The sequence below is a fragment of the Schistocerca nitens genome, chromosome 3 (genome assembly GCF_023898315.1).
Source record: "Schistocerca nitens isolate TAMUIC-IGC-003100 chromosome 3, iqSchNite1.1, whole genome shotgun sequence".
NCBI lineage: Eukaryota > Metazoa > Arthropoda > Insecta > Orthoptera > Acrididae > Schistocerca > Schistocerca nitens.
Window position 1 is genome coordinate 994,922,093 of NC_064616.1, and position 22,452 is coordinate 994,944,544.

At 39.7% G+C, this 22,452-nt stretch overlaps 1 protein-coding gene and 1 long non-coding RNA gene across 2 annotated transcripts; both read right to left on the reverse strand.

The window, feature by feature from the left end:
- Positions 1-1,424: 1,424 nt before the first annotated feature.
- On the reverse strand, positions 1,425-3,798 carry LOC126248018 (uncharacterized). The gene is made up of 3 exons (XR_007545399.1): positions 3,673-3,798; positions 3,442-3,567; positions 1,425-3,345 (listed from the first exon to the last, which is right to left on the reverse strand). It is a non-coding gene; the product is annotated as an uncharacterized LOC126248018 (long non-coding RNA).
- A 1,810-nt stretch (positions 3,799-5,608) lies between these two features.
- Positions 5,609-9,236, reverse strand: LOC126249518 (uncharacterized). The gene is made up of 4 exons (XM_049951171.1): positions 9,075-9,236; positions 6,756-6,907; positions 6,506-6,652; positions 5,609-6,385 (listed from the first exon to the last, which is right to left on the reverse strand). Exons 1-4 carry the CDS (start codon positions 9,079-9,081, stop codon positions 5,609-5,611), a joined length of 1,083 nt encoding a protein of 360 aa, XP_049807128.1. The 5' UTR covers positions 9,082-9,236.
- Between the last annotated feature and the right edge of the window lie 13,216 nt (positions 9,237-22,452).

Here is a 22,452-nt window from a genome sequence, read left to right on the forward strand (position 1 = left end):
GTGAAACTGAAATAAGGTTGTGATACATAAGGAATATCAGTCACACGTTACCTATGTGGATTGCTAGTGTTTGTAACAGAAGCCTATTTAAGAAATTTAATAAATCTAAAAGGAAAACTTAGCAGCAGAGTGCAAAATCACATGACATTCAAGGCAAAGGTTTCTTAGTTGCCTGTGAAACATACCTTGAAGAATATACTTTGCTCCTGCTGATCTAAACCACTTAAAGGGTTCAAAGTTGTACTGAAGTATCACCATTATGTAGTACTACTACTGAATGCAGCCTGTTTTGTCGGCTTTGGTGAATAATAGTCAGTAAAAACCTTACTAATTTATATGAAGCTGGTATCTGTACAGATACCATTGGTGATCTTGCAGCTCTCTAAGAATGAAATTATAATGAAATCCAGACCTTTAGCTGCTTACAGGTGTTGATAATTAGGTATATTCTGCACACAATTTCTGATCTGTTATTGCCACATTTCCCATGAAATGATAATATCTTACACACACACACACACACACACACACACACACACACACACACACACACACACACAACTCAGGTCACCAAGCTACAGAATTATTATACAGAAACAAAAAATTTAAATATCAATCTATTTTATTGGGAATTTACATATTATTACACCTTACTACAATCAATGTTAAAAATATTACATGAACATAAATCCATCTGCCACCCAGCAAAAAATAAGCTTAAATGGATAATTCAAAATTTAACTTCACACAGAATAGCCTTAAAAATTGAAATTGTATCAAGTGTCATCAGTGAAGAACTAAACATTTTTAAGTGTTGACACATGAACTGCAATCCACCATAGTGGCTTACAAATACTCAGTTTAAGAATATAAAACATTTCTCCAACCACAGTTTTACTTCACTTGGCTCATACTGGAAGGAAATCCTAGGTTTACCACCTGACAGTAGATCAATACTGTGGCTATGGCAATCTCTTCCACAATCACCAACTGAGGAACTGTTTATAGTTTGTACAGAAAATTTGAAAACTGTTTTTCATATCAATCAGGACACTCATTTCTAAAGCACCTCCTTTAACTGTCTCAAAGATAGCTGAAACACTATCTCTCTGCTTCTCCAGCAAATCAGCGCACACACACATGCTAACAATAGCTTGTAAAGGAAATACAAATTCAGGTGCACGATGGAATGACATCATACAGCCAATAATTTGGCTCTAGATACATTTATTGATAATTTCACTGGGACTCACATACCAGGTCTAATGAATACTACATTTTACCCCACTGAAAAAAATTATATTCACACATATTGGACCTTGTATTGTACAAATAAAGCATTGTTTGACGAGACTAGATTGCAGAATCATGCTGACGAGTGGCACAAGGAATAAAGCAATCACATGATTTATTACAATCTTGGTATGGGTGCCAATGGAGGAGTGAAACCATCACTTTTTTCTATCAGAGCTGTTAGCAAAGAGATCTTTTGAAGAAGTACAGGGATAGTTGTTATATGCAACATACAAAACAACAACACATGATATGCCTTTATTTTTTTATAGCTGTAAAGAGTAATGTGGGTTATTTGGTTTTCTTTTTCATTCAAGTTGAAAATGCGAGATCCATTCATGAAGCACTAGCCATTTTCAAGGATTGGAATCCCACCTACTGGGTTACTGATTTCTTATAGTCTGAGACAAACGCAACTGATCAAGCATATCCTCAGACAAAAGTTTACTTGTGCCTTTTCAGTCAAACAGGTTTGAGGAAGATGGCTGAATAAATACCAAATGACATGAAGAGATTTCTGGGCATGTGGCAAGAAATTTCAGAATCACCAACAGAGAATTTACAGATCATACAGAAGAGATAGTGAGGCTTCTCAGAGAAACGAATATGCATCACTGTACGTTTAACAGCAGTGGCTATTGATACATGAAAAGTGAGTGGAAGCTTATGAGGACAAGGGCAATTTTGATACCATTGACATTACAAGTGGAGTTGACGCCATGAACAAGATTGTAAACATTTTTTTTCCTAAAATCGAACACAGATGGGACCTTCAATGGGGCTACTAGGGATATAAGAAATCAATTTCTTCCAAGCCTAATTAGAAAGTACTGTCTGCAGAATTCTGCCATCAAATCATAACAGACATGTTCCACTGTTTTTTCATTTTTTTTTTTTTTTAAAAGCAAGTTTGTGAAACATGTCATGCAGTGATACGCACCAGGGAAAGTTGAATTAACTGCAAGATTAGTGAATGTGAAGTTGGACAATGTTTTATATGGAGAGTACAATGTTCAAAGACTAATTATGTTGTAAGCTTTGCTCTACCAAACTGCGCATGTGAAGATTTTGAGATATATAAATACCCATGCAAGCATTTCTGTGCAATCATTATTTTCTATCCAGAGTGGGGTTTTGATAAAATACCAGAAAGCTGCAGGAATAGCCCATTAATCTGTCTTCACAAGATGTACAGGTTTGGTTTCAGAAGTGTGTCTGCAGTAATTTCACATGAAGACAGTAGCAATGAGGACACAGTTGAGGAAACACATATAGAGCATCACACTGATACCTTAACCATTTCTTTGCAGCAATTTGAAGTGAAGGTGGTGTTCAAGCAGGTTTATCATCTCACATACAACTGTATCAACAGTGAAACATTATGAAAAGTACTTGAATCACTCAGCAACTGTGTGCCAGATTTGCAGTTAGCAAACCCTGAAATTTGTGGTCTCCCCACAGCTGTGCCATCAAATTCCCAACAATAATATTAAGTAAGATGCCATTACTTTTACAGGGCCTGGCATAAAGACCCCTCTCATTGTAATGTTCATATATTTGTGCCTTAATGGATAATTAACTACTAAGGAATAGATCACATGGAGGTCATAGCATTCCATTTGAAGGATCAAACAATAAGAGCTACCTAAAAAATACAAATAAGGGAGATCTTTATGCCAAGTTCTGTAAGCAAACTTTGTCACACATTTGAATTTTTAAGTAGCAGTAGTGAAAAATATTTCTCTGTGGAAAGTTAATAAGGTAGTTATATTGACCGTGATTTGTATTTCCTTTACCCAAGCAACAATGTCTACTTCTCATTACAAGAAATTCTTGGATTGTTGAGAAAATGTTCGAAAATTACAATCAAATTGCAAACATTTATGTGCCACAACAAATGGCAGTTTGATACACACGTGAAATACTATATGGATTGTTTTCCTTCAGGAATACTATCAATCTTCCAAGATATCCATGGAATATAACAGTCTTGATGCAATCTGGTGTGAATTTTCCCATGGACTGAAGGCCAGAAATCCATCATAACTGAACCTAACAAATAAATTAACAACAAGTAATTGAGTTATGCAACATGAAGACAACTGATACACATGTTTTCAAGGCACAATTCCAAAATTTAGTACTCACTTCTTTTGGTGCCCAATGACATTGCTCGCCAGCTGCAATGCCCAGAACTACTTTACAACTGAATTTAATAAACATTACTGGTATTCCAGTAACAGTAATTGCTTCTGTGTGGTATCTGCAGTAACTCTGCAAAGTTATTAAGAACATTAGAACCAGGGTGGTAGATATCCAATATGTAGGTAACTGATACACATTAAGCTTCCAAAGCAAATAAAAAAAGTCAATACTTACTTCATTTGGTCCCAATGACATTGCTGACCAGATACCATATCAAGGAAACACCATACTCTTCTGTCAGAGTGATACTGGGCAATCTCATGCTCATTAACATGGCAGTCTATCTTTTTCTCTGTTTCACGTGAATCACTAGACATGTTTTGAAGCAAGTGCATTCTTACTTGGAAAAAGAAATGCAAAATCTTTCCTCCATCAGTCATACGACATCTCAATGCCACTAAGATATATCTTATTTATTTTTTCCACCTTTTCAATTCTCAACATTGTCCCATATTTGAATTAACCTAATTTAAAGTTAAAATCTTTTACTTCATATTTTAAAAAGTTTGCAAGTTCTACACTACCATCTAGTTTAATTCCTCAGAAAAATCTTTTCTCTGATGAACAACGAAAAATCCAGGATGGAATGTAACAATATTATGAAAAGGATAGTTGTTGCTGCTCACCAAATGGTGAAGATGCTGAGTCACAGAAAGGCACAACAAAAAGACTGTCGGACTTATCTTTCGGGCAACAAGGGCCTTTTCAAAAGCGCGCGCGCACACTCGCTCACTCACAAACACACACACAAATGTAGCAACTATCCTTTTTATAATATTTTATCTATTGCTACTTCGAAATTCAAATGTGCAACAAAGTTTAAAAGCAGAGACCAACATAAAGAGCTCATAGCATTCCATCTCGAGGATCAGAAATGACGGAGCTTATTTGTATTTTACATAGACAAAGAGCTATCTAAAATTCAAATAAACAGTCATTTCTTACCCTTCAAATGGGAAGTTATAATGTGTTTAAGACAGATCTTGTAAGGCTTTTGGCATCGTTCTTCGCTATTGTTTGGAAGTTGATGGCACTGCTAATGGGAGACCACCAACTTCAGGATTTGCTAATTGCAAATCTTGCACACAGTTGCTCAGTGATTCAAGTACTTTTTGTAATGTTTCGCTCTTGCTGCAGTTGTATGTGAGATTATAAATCTGTTTACACAGCTCCCTTGCTTCAAACTGCTGCAAAGGAATATTCTGGGTTTGAACAACACCATCTGTATTTGCTGCCTCGACAGCCTCCTCAACCTCAACAGCCTCCTCAGCTGCTTCAACTGCCTCCTCAACAGCTTCGTCACTACTACTGCCTTCATATGAAATTACTGAAGAGCCACTTCTAAAGCCCACCCCATACATTTCATCAAGACAGATTAATGGACTAGTCTTATAACTTTCTGGCATTTTATCAAAACCCCACTCTGGGTAAAAAATAAAGATTGCACAGAAATGCTTGCATGGGTATTTATATCTCCGAAAATCTTCACATGTGCAATCTGGTATATCAAAGTTTACAACATAATTACAGTTTTTGGACTTTGCACTCTTCACACAAAATGAACCATTCAATCTCCTACTCACTGATCTTGCAGTTAACTCAACTTTTGCTGATGCATATCGCTGCATGACATGTTTCACAAACTTGTTTGTTTTTTTATGCAAAAACAGTGGAACATCTTTGTTATAAGCTTTGATGGCAGAATTCTGCAGACAGTACTTTCTAATTAGGCTTGGAAGAAACTGGTTTATTATAACCTTAGTAACCCCAGTTAAAGTCCTGTCTGAATTGTGTTTAAAGAAAAAAAATGTTTTACAACCTTGTTCATTGCTTCAACTCCATTTGTAGTGTCAATAGTTGCAAATCTGCCCTTGTCCTCATACGCTTTCACCCATCTTTCGCATACCGTTAGCCATTGCTGTTGAAAGTATGGCCATGCACGCTCTTTTCTCCAAGAAACCTCATGCGTTCGCAACTCTTCTACGCGATCTCTAAATTCTCTCTCTGTTGGTGATTCTGAAATTTCTTGCCACATATCCAGAAATGTCTTCATGTCTTTTGGTACACGTAGATTATCCTTTTTTTTCAACCATCTTCCCCATGCCTGTTTTCAATGGAAAAGGCACAAGTAAACTTTCGTCTGAGGGAATGCTTGCTCAATTGCATTTATCTCTGACTCCGAGAAATCGGTAACCCAATAGAGGGGATTCCAATCCTTGTTCCAGTCCTTGAAAATGTCTAGTGCTTCATGAATGGATCTTGCATTTTCAATCTGAATGAAAAAAAAACCAACAACCAAATAGTCCACATTACTCTTCACAGCTATAAAAAATAAAGGAATATCATATGATGATGTTTTGTATGTTGCATCTAACAAACAACTACCCCCATACTTCTTCAAAAGATCTCTCTGCCAAATGCTCTGATAGCAAAAAAGTAATGGTTTCACTTCTCCATTGGCTCCCGTACAATGTCTATAATAAATCATGTGATTGCTCGAGTCTTTGTGCCACTCATCAACCTGATTCTGCAGTCTAGTCTCGTCAAACAATACTTTATTTGTACCATAAAGGGTCCGATAAATGTGACTGTAAATAGTTTTCTCTGTGGGGTAAAAGGTAGTATTCATTTGACCTGGTATGTGTGTCCCAGTGAAACTGATTTCAACAAATCTGTCTAGAGCCAACTTAATGACTTTGAGAGATGTCATGCCACTGACTACCAAGTTTTTGATTTCCTTTACAAGTGAAGGATGTATGTACCCACTTGCTTCAACACTTTCAGTAGCATGTGTGTGTGCACTTGCTGGGGAAGCAGTCAAATAATAACGTAGATAGCTCTTAGGCGGGCATGGCAATGCCAAATCTTTCTGTAGACTTGCAAGAACCTGTAAGACAAAAATGTATCAATTATTTAATTAAGAGCATTAAAAACAACAGATTTTAAAGTATACCGTCAACTGATCATGTAAAATTTTCTCCAAGCAGAACCCAAACTGGATACTTACTTTTGCCTTGGTATCCCTGTGTTCATTTGCTGAGTGCATACTGTAATCAGGATACACCCTTAAACACTTCATATTTAAAGTTGCTGGGCAGTTGGATTTTCTAGTATCCATGACCCTCAATCTCTTACGAGGAGTCACATGGTCTTCCTAAAGAGGGTAAAGAACTACTATAAAATTTATTTAATAAACTTTCCCTGTAACGAACTTGTTTTATGGAAAGTAAGTATATCTTAACACAGCATGATATTACCAAGTGCTCAGGTACACTAGACTCTTTACTTTTATAGTATTTTGGCCCCAAAACACAGTGCCTCGACCACACACTCTCCACTGCAAATGCACAACCAAAAAAGGGGATAGGGACATGTCCCTGCATTTGCTTGAAGAAATGCTTTGTTTTACCTGAAACAGTTAATATATTTCTCACAGACAGAAAAACATTGTTATTGTTAAATAATTCACACATGTTATTGTTAATTAACTAAATACAATGTGAGAAAACATTTCATTCATTTGACAGGTATTGTCAAAGTTCTGAACTGATGGAAGCAGATTGTCTATCTACTTTACATAGTACTGGAGCAAAATTTTACAGGATGTCACACCTATTGTATCTAGCAAAGAAATGGAACTGTCTGCCATGTGCAATGAGGATACCATACTGATTTCGGGCAACTGAAGTGTTTTATTGTGGTTGCAATAAATGTGGAATTAATATTCTTTGTAAACAAAGGAGATGTGAAGAACACTTATGTAGAAAAATGTAATTACTATAAATGTGGAATTACAAAAAATAAACTTAACTAGGAAGACAATAAAGCTAAACATGCCTGTCAATAGGTTCAATGAGCTGACTACTGCTTTACATATCAACACCACAATTATCGAAAACCATAGAAACCATTCACCATGAACACAGCAGTATAGATTCATTAAAATTATTTGTTAGTTGGCATCTGTCACTTGTTGACAAAGTGTTAGCACACCGGCTGCTGCTGTATTATAGGCAACAAACAGAGCAGGTCACTCAGCAAGTGCTGTTCAATTTAATTTTCATGTTAAAAAAAGTAGGTTTAGCTCAGTAGAGGCAGAGCACAGGTTGGGATTACGAAAGGATGGGAGACGTATACATGTAACTCTGTGCAGTGTTGGAAGTGGCCATTATGAAATAACATGAATATGACATGCTCTGCTGACAACTGGTTTTGGAGTGACCAATGGCATAACTGTGGCAGATACGACATTTTATAGCCCAGAATTTAAACTCATTTGATAACCTAACCATAACATGATGTGCAATATATCCTAGAAAATGGCTGTCAGCATTCTACAGAAGAACTGTTAATCATACTTTGTTCACAACAATTAATACACTGACTACGGGCAGTCGCAGCAGAGCCTCACACCTAATGCTGTTGCCTGGCCTGGCTTGATGGTGAAATATCGAACACTAAGCATGTGGCAGGAAACTAGCTGAAGCTATTCTCTATAGGCAAACTCAAGACAAAAAAAATTGTATTTCAATGCTAAAAGCAAACTAATTTCTTCCTTTCATTAATTATGGCACCTGAAACTGTCCTCACACAAGCTGCATGGACCGCCAAATTACCAACTAATAAGCAGTCCTGGTTTGTATTCAGTTACAGGTTATAGGTGACAAGCTGATTTCAAATGAAATAATGATATGAAGAAGAAATATAAGGAATTAAAAAGTAAATACAATGTCGAAAATGACACAGCAGAGTGTTAGAAATAAAACTGCATCCAAACCTATTAACTAAATAAAAATAATGAAGTAATTTTGGTATAAAAAATATGAAAGAATCTGTCAAGACTCAAATCCACAAGTTTATATGGATCAGGAATGTTTCTTATCCATTGCACTGTGCCACCACTCTACATTACACTAATGTAAGATTATTTGGTCCCAACGATCATGTGCTACCTTCAACCAGATCAGCCTTTCACATTATGTTACGATGTGAAAGCTAGCTCTAGCACCATAAAGATATTGTAAGGATACATAGTTATGCCTACTGTCTGAAAATGTTGTTTAAGGCCAATCTTGTTGAAGGCAGCAAATGATTGCATGGTGTTCAAACACATCAAGAAAGGAAGTCAGACAAGAAAATGGAAGTGGATTGATCAGCTGTTGTGGCAGTCAGGAAATGGCGAACAGAGATAGTTTGGACCTGACGCATTCAGCACTCTGGAGGAAACCAGCTCCGACAGGAATTGTCAACCAACTAATAATTTTAATCAGCCTATTATCAAATGCAAGTGTGTAAAAATTACTGAGTGTATGGCTGTGAAAATGGATAAATGACAAACAAGTCAACACAGAGGAAAATAATTAATACAATTCTGCCTTGCATATCACAACAACTATTAACAATAACAAAAACAGTCAATTCCATCAATTGTTAGTGCAGCTTAGAAAGAAATGTCCATTTAAAGTAGCCTATATATACTATCCCTAATTCCAGCAAACTAAGTTCTTTCTTCAAGTATACATATATGAACTAAAATGGTAAACCACAGAAAGTAATTAATGCAGCAGTTCACTTACTTTTCATAACATCTGAAGAAGGCTCTTTAAAACGACTACTTCTCACGCAGTATGAAAACCCCACAGTTTTCAGCTGATTGAGAAGTGTTTCCACCTGAGAATAAAGTGACCAGTAGCATAAACTGAGGGTAACTACACTTAAGGTTAACTGGGAAACATGAATGAAGAGGGAAATTTTAGGCTTTACAAAATTCAGTTATTTAATGTACACAGCCTTTCATCACATCTGATGTTTTTGACAGCTAAAGTAAGTAAGTGTTATGTTATTAATCATGGATGAGTTAACAAAATTGGGAGTTCATTTGTTTGCTCTTTTGCTTTTATTCCATTGTTATTCACTGACCACAAATTATGTTACTGTTGACTTCAGTTAAAATTGTGATCATAAAATGTTCTTTCAGTTGTGATTATGATGATGAAAAATATTTTCCACATGAAGTTTAATGACCTAGTTTTGGGGTTAACTGATCAGTGCTTCAGTTAACCTCATTTCAAGCACGCCTTGCCTTATGTCAACAAAAGCTTTATTAAGCATACTATGAATTCCAGGTTGTATATACTAAGAATAAGAATCACCAATCAAAACTATCCAGTACAAAAGTTGAAACTGGTTAATACATCCATGAAAAAGTTTTTGTAAAAATTACAAAATGATTTCTCTCCTACAATTGAAAAATATCAGTTTTCGGCTGTCAAACTCTTAACAAAAGTGAAAGAAAGACCTCTGACTACATTACTTCAATACAACATCCATTAAGCTTAATCACAAAATCTGCAAGCATCTTGGCACATTAATTTGCAAAGGGATAGAAATCTGGGACAAAGACCTGGGAAAGAGAGCATGATACGACGAACTGCTCACAGAATTCATGAAACTTCCATTACGTACATGAGACACTCCCCACAAGGACCACAACTTATGATTCTGCATAATCATCATATGAAAAAAAAAACAGCATAATTTTGCATACTCTGCCACATCATACAAGCCATAAGCTATGACTTCTTGTCTTGAAGTCTTACTTAAGTTATTGTATGATACAGGAAATTATCTAATGACAAATAGAGCAAAATCAATCACGATCTGGGCTGGTTAGCCAGAATTCCTCCTTATCACCAACAGAAATAATACAGCACTTTTAAGGCTTATTTGACTGATACACTCCAAATTTAAAAATAATTTGCCATCTATTTCTACTATTGGTATTCCTGACAAGGTTATAGATGCAGACCTCAACATTTCTCCTCCTCGAGAAGTCAACACTATCCAGTAGAAGAACTGAGATAATATATCCAGAAGACATTTTGCCTCATCCCAAGTCCTATGTTGTGAGACGAAAAACTAAGAAAAATAAATAAATAAATGACTTAATAACTCACTCCCATCATCATTATCTCCCGTAAAAACCAGATCAATAGAAGAAATTAAAATAAAATCTAGCAGGGCAATAAGAAGAGTGTAGATGTAAAAGAACACCTGTAAGAGAAGTTTAACTTTGAGGGCTTCAAAGTGTCATAACGTTCTATACCCCATGAGGACCCATATTCACCAAGTATTTCTAAAGACTAAAACAGCTTACATTATCATCAAAATTTCAGTGTGGTGCTGAGAAAATTATAGATCCTGACAGACTCTATCTACCAATATAATCCAGGAATCCCAATAGAGTTCCAACATTATCCAGACATACATACTTAAGCAGCCACCTAAGCAGTGGTAATAATTGAAACATCGTAACATGTATTAATTAAGCGGACAGTTATTACTGAGCAATGGTATCCTGAACAAAAAGCTCTCACTCAGCATCCATCAACAATACACCTTTGCTCAGAATTCAGTAGGGAGGCCAAATGTGGTCATGTTGCAACATTTGCATAAAGTGGCATTCATTACAGTGCTATTGATGAAAAAAGTTGTTTCATAGTTGATGTCACTGACCTTGCTGAAACTTTGGTGAGAAACTAAGGATCTTACAGTCATTTGAATTACAGAGCTCCATATCCCTGCATAGACAGTTTTCTAGCTAATCTCTGAATTCAGTATCTCAATGAAATTCAGCTCAGTGCCAGCACAAAGAAAACAGCAGTAATGGATTTGTGCAATTATGCACTGGGGCTGATAGTGCAATTAGAAAGAACTACGTAAAATTCCTGGGAAAATGCAGGATACATTTATGTGGAATACAGAGCCCACGCTCTGGCAATGACATTAGCTGCAAATATACTGCTTTTTATTTTCCTTTTGCATGATTGTTCCCAGGCCCTGAGTCCCATTTATAAATTATGCCATTTACTCGAGACGACGTTTGCGCTTGAGCTGCTGCAATGTTCAGTTTCTCTTACTGTAATACATAGATGACGAACTCACAAACGGCGAATTTTGAAACAAAGTTGCCATTAACTTCCTAAACACCGATCATTAATTACAATATTCCACGTGTATATGTTACAGTAAAGGTAACGTAACAATGCAGCACCTCACAACGAAAACAAAGAAAAAAACTGCATAATACATAAAAAACCTCACTTAAAAATTGGAATCAGATCGCGGAAAGCGACATATAAAATTTATTAAAATGAAATCTTAACTGGCAGCAGAAAAAAAGTTATTTTCTAAGGCGCATATTTTTGCCAGCCAATTCTAACATAAAATTATTATTACCTCCTCCAACGAATTACAATAGCCTGAAATCGGGCAATCCTCCGAAATTCTGAAATCTTTCACAGCGTCACGAAAGATGTTTTCATACACCTGAGACATTTTGCTCGATAGCGAAAACACAACCACTCAAGATACACCGTCAGTATGACAATGCAGAACAAAGCAGACGCTTTTCCCGCTAACTCGATTCGACCACAGATCTCGATCAGTCGACAAGTGTGCAGCGCGTTTGCGTATACGTCAGTTTGACGTCACTTCCGAGTGGTTTTGGAACACAATGATGTGTCTGTTAGGCTTCTCGAATGGCGCTAGCTGCGCAGCATTTGTGCACCGCCGCCGTCAGTGTCAGACAGTTTGCCGTGGCATACGGAGCTCCATCGCAGTCTTTAACACTGGTAGCATGCCGCGACAGCGTGGACGTGAACCGTATGTGCAGTTGACGGACTTTGAGCGAGGGCGTATAGTGGGCATGCGGGAGGCCGGGTAGACGTACCGCCAAATTGCTCAACACGTGGGGCGTGAGGTCTCCACAGTACATCGATGTTGTCGCCAGTGGTCGGCGGAAGGTGCACGTGCCCGTCGACCTGGGACCGGACCGCAGCGACGCACGGATGCACGCCAAAACCGTAGGATCCTACGCAGTGCCGTAGGGGACCGCACCGCCACTTCCCAGCAAATTAGGGACACTGTTGCTCCTGGGGTATCGGCGAGGACCATTCGCAACCGTCTCCATGAAGCTGGGCTACGGTCCCGCACACCGTTAGGCCGTCTTCTGCTCACGCCCCAACATCGTGCAGCCCGCCTCCAGTGGTGTCGCGACAGGCGTGAATGGAGGGACGAATGGAGACGTGTCGTCTTCAGCGATGAGAGTCGCTTCTGCCTTGGTGCCAATGATGGTCGTATGCGTGTTTGGCGCCGTGCAGGTGAGCGCCACAATCAGGACTGCATACGACCGAGGCACACAGGGCCAACACCCGGCATCATGGTGTGGGGAGCGATCTCCTACACTGGCCGTACACCACTGGTGATCGTCGAGGGGACACTGAATAGTGCACGGTACATCCAAACCGTCATCGAACCCATCGTTCTACCATTCCTAGACCGGCAAGGGAACTTGCTGTTCCAACAGGACAATGCACGTCCGCATGTATCCCGTGCCACCCAACGTGCTCTAGAAGGTGTAAGTCAACTACCCTGGCCAGCAAGATCTCCGGATCTGTCCCCCATTGAGCATGTTTGGGACTGGATGAAGCGTCGTCCCACGCGGTCTGCACGTCCAGCACGAACGCTGGTCCAACTGAGGCGCCAGGTGGAAATGGCATGGAAAGCCGTTCCACAGGACTACATCCAGCATCTCTACGATCGTCTCCATGGGAGAATAGCAGCCTGCATTGCTGCGAAAGGTGGATATACACTGTACTAGTGCCGACATTGTGCATGCTCTGTTGCCTGTGTCTATGTTTCTGTGGTTCTGTCAGTGTGATCATGTGATGTATCTGACCCCAGGAATGTGTCAATAAAGTTTCCCCTTCCTGGGACAATGAATTCACGGTGTTCTTATTTCAATTTCCAGGAGTGTATGTTAAAATTTTATCAGTGCGGTATATGAATGTCAAAAAACTGCAAAACTGATTTTACCTGCTGTTAATTCCAAAGAAAATTGTTCTCATTACCTTGTTTTATGTTTTGTAGGTACTTGAAAATGGCTTAATGCTGAAATTACAATAACAAAATAAAATTCTAACAGCTGAAAGCAAGATGATCCTTTAGAAAATTTACTTTCAGTTACCATAAAAACAGTTTAGATGACAAAATGAAATTGTACCTGTTATTTTATTTTCACACCCTACCTATGTTACTATCACCCCCAGTAACGAGGTCAAAAGTAACTCATACATTCGTGCTTTAAAACAGATTTCACAAATACAAATTATATGTTATTTTAGGGAAACTAAGTTTGTGTTAGGAAAGTCTAAGAGAACACGCACATTAGTCCATTTTGTTTCATACATTTACAGGGGCCTAGTAAAAAAATGCAATATTCAAAATGTTACTTTTGCGCCCAGTCTCCCCTACCTCAAGAGTGTTACAGATTCGCCACTGCTTACAATGTATAGAAATGATTTAGTAGACGACACTGGAAGCTCTATATGGTGTTTGCGGGCGATACTGTTGTCTATAGGGATATCGCTTTGCCAGAAGACTAGAGCGAAATGCATGAAGGTCTGTGGAGGATCGATGATTGTTGTAGGGTTGGCAGTTGACCCTTGTGTGAATAAATTTGCTTAGAGATCCTGTATTCTTCGATTACATTATTTGCGATAAATCATTGTAAACAGCAGCAACCGTAAAATACCTTGGAGTAACTGCCCGCTGCGACCTAAAGTGGAATGATCAGATACATCAAACCAAATTTAGCAAAAGCAAATGCCAGGCTGAGATGCACTGGAAGAATCTCAAAGAACTATAATTCATCCACGAAATAAGTGCCTCACAAAACACTTATGTGACTGATTCTTGAGTATTGTTCATAAATCTGGGTCCCTTACGAGGTGAATATATAGAGAGAAAATCCAACGAAGAGCGGCATATTTCGTCTCTAAATCATTTAGTAACAGAGAGAACGTTATGGAAGTGCTCAGTAAACTCTTGTTTCTGAAGCTACGAAACAGGCATTGTGCATCACAGAGATGTGTTTAAGGATGTTCTCATCTACTTTTTCAAGTTTCTATTGCGCGTATTTTTCTATTGTATTCCACAATTTTACAAATATATACGACAGGGGAAAGATGTATGCAGTCATTCATGGGCAATTCGTCAAACAGAAAAGGCAACATGTCAAAGCGAAAATTCTACAGCACTGATAAATAGCCAGAAAATTTAAACTATAGAGACACACAGTTCCCCATAAATAAAAGAGGAGTGTACAAGATCAGTGCACAAGAGTATGGTTCATATTTGAGTGAGTGAAACAGAAAGATACAGAGGCTGGACAAAAATATCGAAACACCACAAACATAACACATTACCAAACCCAACCGCTGCCTTTCAAAACAGCTTCCAGTCGTCTCAGAATGGGTAGATACAGGTTCTGGTTGGTTTTTAAAGGAATCTTATACCATTATTCCTGCAAAATACTGGTGAGTTCAGGTAACGATGATGGAGATGGACAGCGATCATGCAACTTTCTCTCCAAAATAGGCCACAAAGCCTAAATAACATTGAGATCTGCTGACTGTGGTGGCCAGGCGAGATGCTAAAAATCATTCTCATGCTCATGATACTAGTCCCGGACGATGCGAGCTTTGTGAATGGTGGTCCTGTCGTTTTCGAACACAGCATCATCGTTGGGGAAAAACATTGTACCAAGGAATGAACATGATCCTTGACAGTAATGCGACCTTACAGAGAAACCATGGGGAGCATGGAATACCACGCTATGACTGCCCAAACAACACCGAAGCCACGTCATGTTTCACTCTTGGAATGTAAACTCGGCCAGAAATTGCAAAGAGTGTGAAACAATATTCATCTGAGCAAATGACATTCTTCCATTGCTTCTTAGCACAAGTTTTATGGCTCGAGCACCACGGTTTCCTATTACGGACGTTAACTGCTTCACTGACGAGTGATTTTAGAATCCCAGCTCGCCCTGCTTATGGAGCTCCCTTCGTGTTGTTATGGTGCTGACAGGGTTCGCGAGTGCTACATTCAGTTCTTTAGTAATTTTTTCGTCACCATCCTCTTGAATGACAGTCTGTCACAATCACACATCACAAACTTTCGTCCACGGACTTAGCGGATGATGTTTTCCTGCTTCCCCTGTATGTGGTATAAATCTTCGATACAGTCTTCAGTTGAAACTTCCGGGCAGTGTCTCTTGAAACACCGAACGTTTCTGCTCGCTTGGTTATAGGGGCATCCACCATATGAACACAAACAGTTTACCACTTTCGAAATCACTTACACTTAGTTACGATGTAATGTACTCACAGCTACACAGAACTGTTTTCTGACCATAATGGACATTCCACGGGTGCCGCTAGTGATTAAAAACAACAGTGCAACCTCCAGGCTTGTCTAGCATCTACATTAATGTTAAAGCACGAATTTCTCGTGGCGTTCGATATTTTTGTCCAACCCTGTATCTTCTCCTACCATCCCTGGAGCTACATGCGCACGCCCACTGTATAGTGTGAAGAAAAAATTCCGCATTTGGCGGTCGGCGATTGCTCATCCCAGTGCAAGACAAATGTGTATATATTAAAACCTAGTCCCGCTAATAGGTTTAACAGTAATGTAAATTAAAAAACAGGGCTTTGGCAACCCTGTGGCTGTGGACAGCGTGGCTGAGAACAGGTAACATGAACTCTGTGCTGTGTGTGAGCTGTCCCATTAACTCAGTGAGACGAGGCAACACCATTGGGAACGAGATGCAGACTCCCCAGTGTTTGAGTTGTTTTCACGCCAAACAAACTGTATCCAATTTACACCTCCACATTGCAGAGTATTTCTTTCTGTTACCATAACCTTTATTTAAACACTGAGTCATAACATGAACTTTATACAGACACAGACGAACACTTTGTAAATAAAGCCAATAGAAAATAATAGTGGATACAGTAACATCATCTTATCTTCACAAAGCTGGTACTTACAAGAGCGAGTAACGTTCACTATAGAGGAGATGTCCAAAACGATCACCCTGCATTTGCAAAAACTAGGCCACACGCTGTATCATACTTTGCTGGACCCTATGCAACACACCTGCATCCAACATTGCCGAAGTGGCGTGCACGTGAGCTATTAGGTCGTGTACATTCATCAGCGGAGTACTATAAACTTGTTCCTTTAAGTGTTTCCACAAATAAAAGTCCAGGTGATTGAGCTACAATGTACATGAAGGTTAGAACATTGGAAATCCACTACCAATCCATTTCCCTGGGAACGCTTCATTTAAATAGTTACATTCATTCTAAAGTGTGGCAATGCACGTGCTGAAATCATAGCTGTCACTGAACACCAAGCAAAATATTTTCTTATGTATCAGGCAAAGTATTGCAATGAAACGTAAGATACTGGGGCACATTCAGTTTGTCCAGCAGTAGGTAAGGACCCAAATGCACTCCTCTCGCAATTCCAGCCCACAGATTTATGGCAAAGTGTGCTTAAAAGCCACATTCATGGGTGACATGTGGGTTGTGTTCACAGCAATAATAGCTCTTGTGGACACTGAGAATACCTCCGCAATTGAATCTACATTGGTGAATCTGTATCACGTTATTTATAAAATCTTCGTTATCTTCCACTTGTGCAGAAGCGATTAACGAAACCGTAGGCTACTCATCGAATGTGGTCTTCTGGCCACTGATGGTAAGTTATCATATAGTGATACTGATGCAGTTCTTCATCGTACAGCATTTCAACAACCAATCTTTGAGATATCTGGAATTGGCTTACAGTGTCATGGATACTTTGCTAAGGTGAATGGTTTCAAGAATCGCATCCTCTGTTTATGAAGAACATCTAGTCCCTGGACGACCTCTATCCATTACTTGAAGATGAAGATTACCACTCTCCAGAGGCGTTGTTCCAGGTGACGAAAAACATGCTTATAGAGATGACACCTGTGAGAGTACTGTGCAGCATTTACATGAGCAGCAGCAACTTGGTTATCACATGCACCCAGTGCCAAAAGCACATCGATGTATTCAATGTGTCAGTAGGCGGACCTACATGAACTTCACAGGACCCATAAAGTAGTAGGGCTTGGGGGCATGGCCCCACTCTGCATTGTTGCCAAATTTATTCAAGATGGCGGATCCAAGACGGTAGTAGTAGGTCTGGCAACTAACCTAAGTCATCTGACCACCACTCAGCCTATGCTGGGATGCTGGATAGGATGGACGGGTAGCTCCGTCCAGTGTATTCAGCATGAGGCCCGGAGTACAACTGATCTAGTACACAGTACTGCCACCAGAGCATCCTGTCGTCCTATGGAGATCTGGGGGAAAATGGTGGAAAAAGGACTGAGTCTGCGTCCAGCTGCTGGAGAGAGGAAGGAGAGTACTTTTATTTATTTTTTTCAGCAGAAGATGGCACAACTTATTTAGGGACGGATTTCACGTAGTTTATTTATTACAGATACGAAACACTCGCCCTCACGTGCTTGGGGTCACGGTAATAGCCTACAGACCTGCAAACTACTCGTAAATCACCGAAATAATGCAGTACACTGATGTAGACATGCAAGCAACTCGTAAAGTCTCAAAATAATACATGTATAACGCTCTGCAAACACACGCACTAATTATAAATTTTCGAAATAATGCATTGTACAGCATACAGACCTGCAAACTACTCGTAGATCGGTGAAATAATGCAGAACACTGATGTACACACACTTAAACAAATCATAAATTGTCAAAATAATGCATGTATAACGCTCTACAAACATGGACACTAATTGTAAACGGTCGAAATAATGCACTGCATGAACACTCATTGCACCTAAAAATCCTTTCAAGCTATTGTTAAGCAGTTTGACAGCGACATATGACTTAACCATAACCTACAGAGTTCAAGGCAGAATGATGACCGGATGCATTCTTCCTAGCGATCCTAACAGCACAACCCGTAACACATGAGAGACGCGTAGGCCACATGTATATGTTTACCTGCCCAGTATGGCTCATGCACAGATGCGATAGGTTTGTGTAGCATGGCTGGAATTTTCGGTGTCCTACTACTACTGGTCTGGAGATGTCCTAATGCCACAATGGATGATGAGGGACAGCATCATGCCAGGGATGGATGGTCTCTTTCAACTTGTCTTTGAACACTTGGACAAAGAATATATCTCCTTACTCTCAGAACTTTGTGTAGATACCTTGCCCCCATCTTGTTCGAATAAGACTGTAGAGGCTCTTATGTCCCTGCACAAAGGATGTCTTGTGTATGAATGGAGCATTCTGATTGGCTGTTACTGAATTTACCCGCCAAACTGCCACTGCTGCCAGTGTGGGAGCACTGTCCGACATTTTTTTCTGCATACAAGACTTTCAACAGCAAAACTATTTTGTACATCAACTTTAGTGAGGTGGAGGGTGCAGAAAACCACTGAGTACCTAGAAATTTATCTCGTCTGCCAAGACCTTTTGATGAAAACTCGAAAAAAATAGAGGAAACTGATATTTCCACTTGTGAATACCAATGTCGGTGATATACTAGATTCCAAATCATACTTATAATTTATGAAGCCAACTAAGGTGTTGCTCGTGTCTAGAGAACCAGAAAATGTGTCTTCCCTTTCTCCTTCTGTGTTCTAAAATTGCTTGTAAATGTAGCGCGGCTGCCAATACCTAGCGCAAATATACTGTTTATCTGATTGGGTGGCACAGTATAGCACTGTAGTCGATTGCATCCAGTCGTCTCCACCCACATATCCTACATTTGCTGTGCATTTGCTCTGTTTACTGTATGTGTCCCAGGATGGCTCCCACGACCCACAGTAGACCTGAGTTAGTGTTCAAGTGTGGATCCATACACATTATATCCGTAGCGATGTTGGGTTGGGAATCCACAATATGGCATGTCCGGGATAGGGTTTGGTGGTGGATTAGCCATGCACAATGTCGGGAGCGATGTTGGGATGCAGATCCACAACATGGGACATCTGGTATAGGGCTCACAGGTGAACCAACCTCACGTTACCTCCGAAGTTGTTTTCTGTGTTCGAAGTTGGGTCCATCAGTGGGAGGACCGGGTCTTAGGAGCCGTTCGCGACACATGCACATATACAAACATTCATAAAATAGAGCAAACGCACTGCAAATGTAGAATATGTGGGTGGAGGCGACTAGATGCTATCGAATACATTCTAGAGAGAGAGGTTTATGTTGCTGCAGGTCATCTGACCATTTCTTTCTGATGTTCTGCCAGGATGCATCAGTTGTGCAACATAGCCTGTGTTCGACTCGTATACAGCCACGTATTCTGTGTGTGACTTGCGAATGTTAGCAGCAAACCTCTTGGTCATCACAGGACTTCCATCTCATGTGCGATGAAACGTGACCATCCTGTTTCGATACTTTCATCTACACGAACGACGATTTATGTGACGTACTCAATTCCCATGTCGCATTTTGGGTATAAAATCGAGACTTCAGTTTCATAACTAAGGTGATTCTAAGTTAGTGATAGGTGTTTGTAAGGCACTGCAATCCCCATGTATACATCTGCTTGAGAGATGTGCTGTTTACAGAGTTAGTGACAGGATGATGTGTAATTTCACTTGTCAAACGTCTCTGCTATGAGATAATCTGTTTCCTAGCAGGATTCATTCTCCGTTACTAACGATCATTTTATAAAGAACTGAGGTGACCATAGTATAATTTTTGAACTGTGATCAGATACGAACAGTGGACGCTGTACATCTCTGGAAAGTTACATTGTGCATGTATCACACAGAATCGATTTTTTAAGGAAGTAGTATCTTCATTTTACAGTTCGTTAACATAGTTTATCATAGAGAAAACTACAAGAAGGATGCATGTCATGCGCTGGAAATATATTTCTTACATTGGAATATTAATAGCGTTACATTCCATACGACTAATAGATCAGAAACTGAACCGATGAAACATTATAGCCTTTTTTAAGTGCAGAACCGTGTAGCCTTAGGAGTGCGTGTGTTTGTGTTCTCTCTTACCAATACCTTCCCGGTACTGATCCCAGACAATATAACAATACTTTAGAATTGATAGCGTAGTTGATTTACATAAAAATGCTTCAAACTGCATCTGTTTGGATCTCCATCATGCATAAAAACCACCCATTTCTTGTTCTTCATAACTGTCTGCTATTACATCACAACACTTTCAAATCTACCACTATACACCGATAGGGGGTGAAAACCTCCTCAAAATGCGCACATCTCTTAGAAATCTTGTGCACTTGCAGGGGTGTGGAACACCAGTTATGGACTCGGCAAGCTCCATTCATTCACAAGACGCAGAATGTAGCAGTTTTCTCCTGGTCAGCTGCCGATCAGATCGGTAACAGTGCTGCAGAATGGGTCGGTCAAAGACAGTGCGAGGGGGTCTTTCATTCTCTAACGTTATCGTAAGAACGCGAGAATGTCCTGTGACTCCCATCTGCATAGAGACAGATCGTAAATTATGCACTATGCTCAAGGTGTTAAAAATATGTGGATCACTGTCTGGTATACTTTGATGATGTATATGTTCGAGAATTAACAATGAATGAATGTACTGCACACTCATCTATCTACATCCGCAATGGTACTCGCAAAGTAGAGGTGGGGGCGGTTTAGCGATGATACTGAAACTGGGAAGCATGCTGTCACATCATTGGTCGGTGTTGAAATTACTGTAAAATTGCTCAAATTGTTTGCACTATCCACTGTGATGCTTATTATTACAGTACACCCACGACATCTTTTCAATCCCATCCATCCAATGGTATGCTGTTGGTTACCACATACTGATTGACTGACATCACTTGTTTGAGATGGAGAAAGAGTTTTGGTGGAGGGGCAATACCTCTGGGGGTATCTAGCACCAAAACAGTGATCACGTACATGACTTCAGTATAAGGAATCAATCGAAACAGAACACAGAGTCATCAGCTTTCTTGTCACTGTGACAGATGAGTTTATATGTAGAGGTTATCAGTCACGGAAACGCTCCACAACGCCGCAAAAATCTTCCGGTTTCCTTATGTTGTAACTGTCTTTTACTTAAACTTTTATTTAAAATCGTCCAGTGCGTGCGTGTGTGTGTGTGTGTGTCATGGTAGCAGCAGCAACAACATGATTTACACTGTGCTACATCTAGTTTTCTGTGAGAGGCAATGGTTTGGAACATGTTATTGTCAGTTTAGAATCTGACACAAACATCGAAGTCGTGGCGGGAAAAAACAAAATGTATGGCAGTGTACAAAGGGTGTTACAGCAGAAAAAAACAGTGTTTGAAACAAGGAGACAGGGAGCCTCCCTTGCGACTGACAGTATAGTCTGTGGGATACAGTCATCCTCCTACAGCACAGGCGTAAACACTTTACACTGGTCTGGGCAAGCGACTTCGATCACTGGCCGCCTGCTCCAATGGATCAATACCTGTGTATTTGATAGGATCGCCACATGCGCCCGATGCCAGCATGCAGACGGTATTTGTTTTCGATATATGGGAAGAGAGAGATGCGGTAAAAATCGCGTCAAGTTCTCTATTGTATGAAGTTAGCAGAGCTTTTATAGTTCGTAATGTTGGGGTGATAGACGTGAATGAACCCTGAGGGACGTGGATCTGCTTCAGACTGTAATACCTGGATTATGTTGAGTCTTCCTCATTTTCCCAATAAGAAACACCAACATAACTGTTCGTATAGTCTTTATACTACCCCATGTTGCAGGAGCGGGTTTCCTTTGGCACTGACCTTACAAGTCGTACACTGTTGGTGGAGCTATGCCAACATGTTCCCATTTCCATTGAATTGTCAAAACACGGTTCTGTCGCTCTAACTCAGCTTAGCCTGTTTCTACACAGGTTGCAGAATGTGGTAGATATAGCTCTGTCTTACTTCTGCTCAGTTCCGACTTAAAATGGAACGATCGCATGTGCAAAGCTGTAGGGTGGCAGCACAGACTCTAAGGGGCAGTTGCAAGATGCATAGGGACTATCTACAATTTTACTGTAG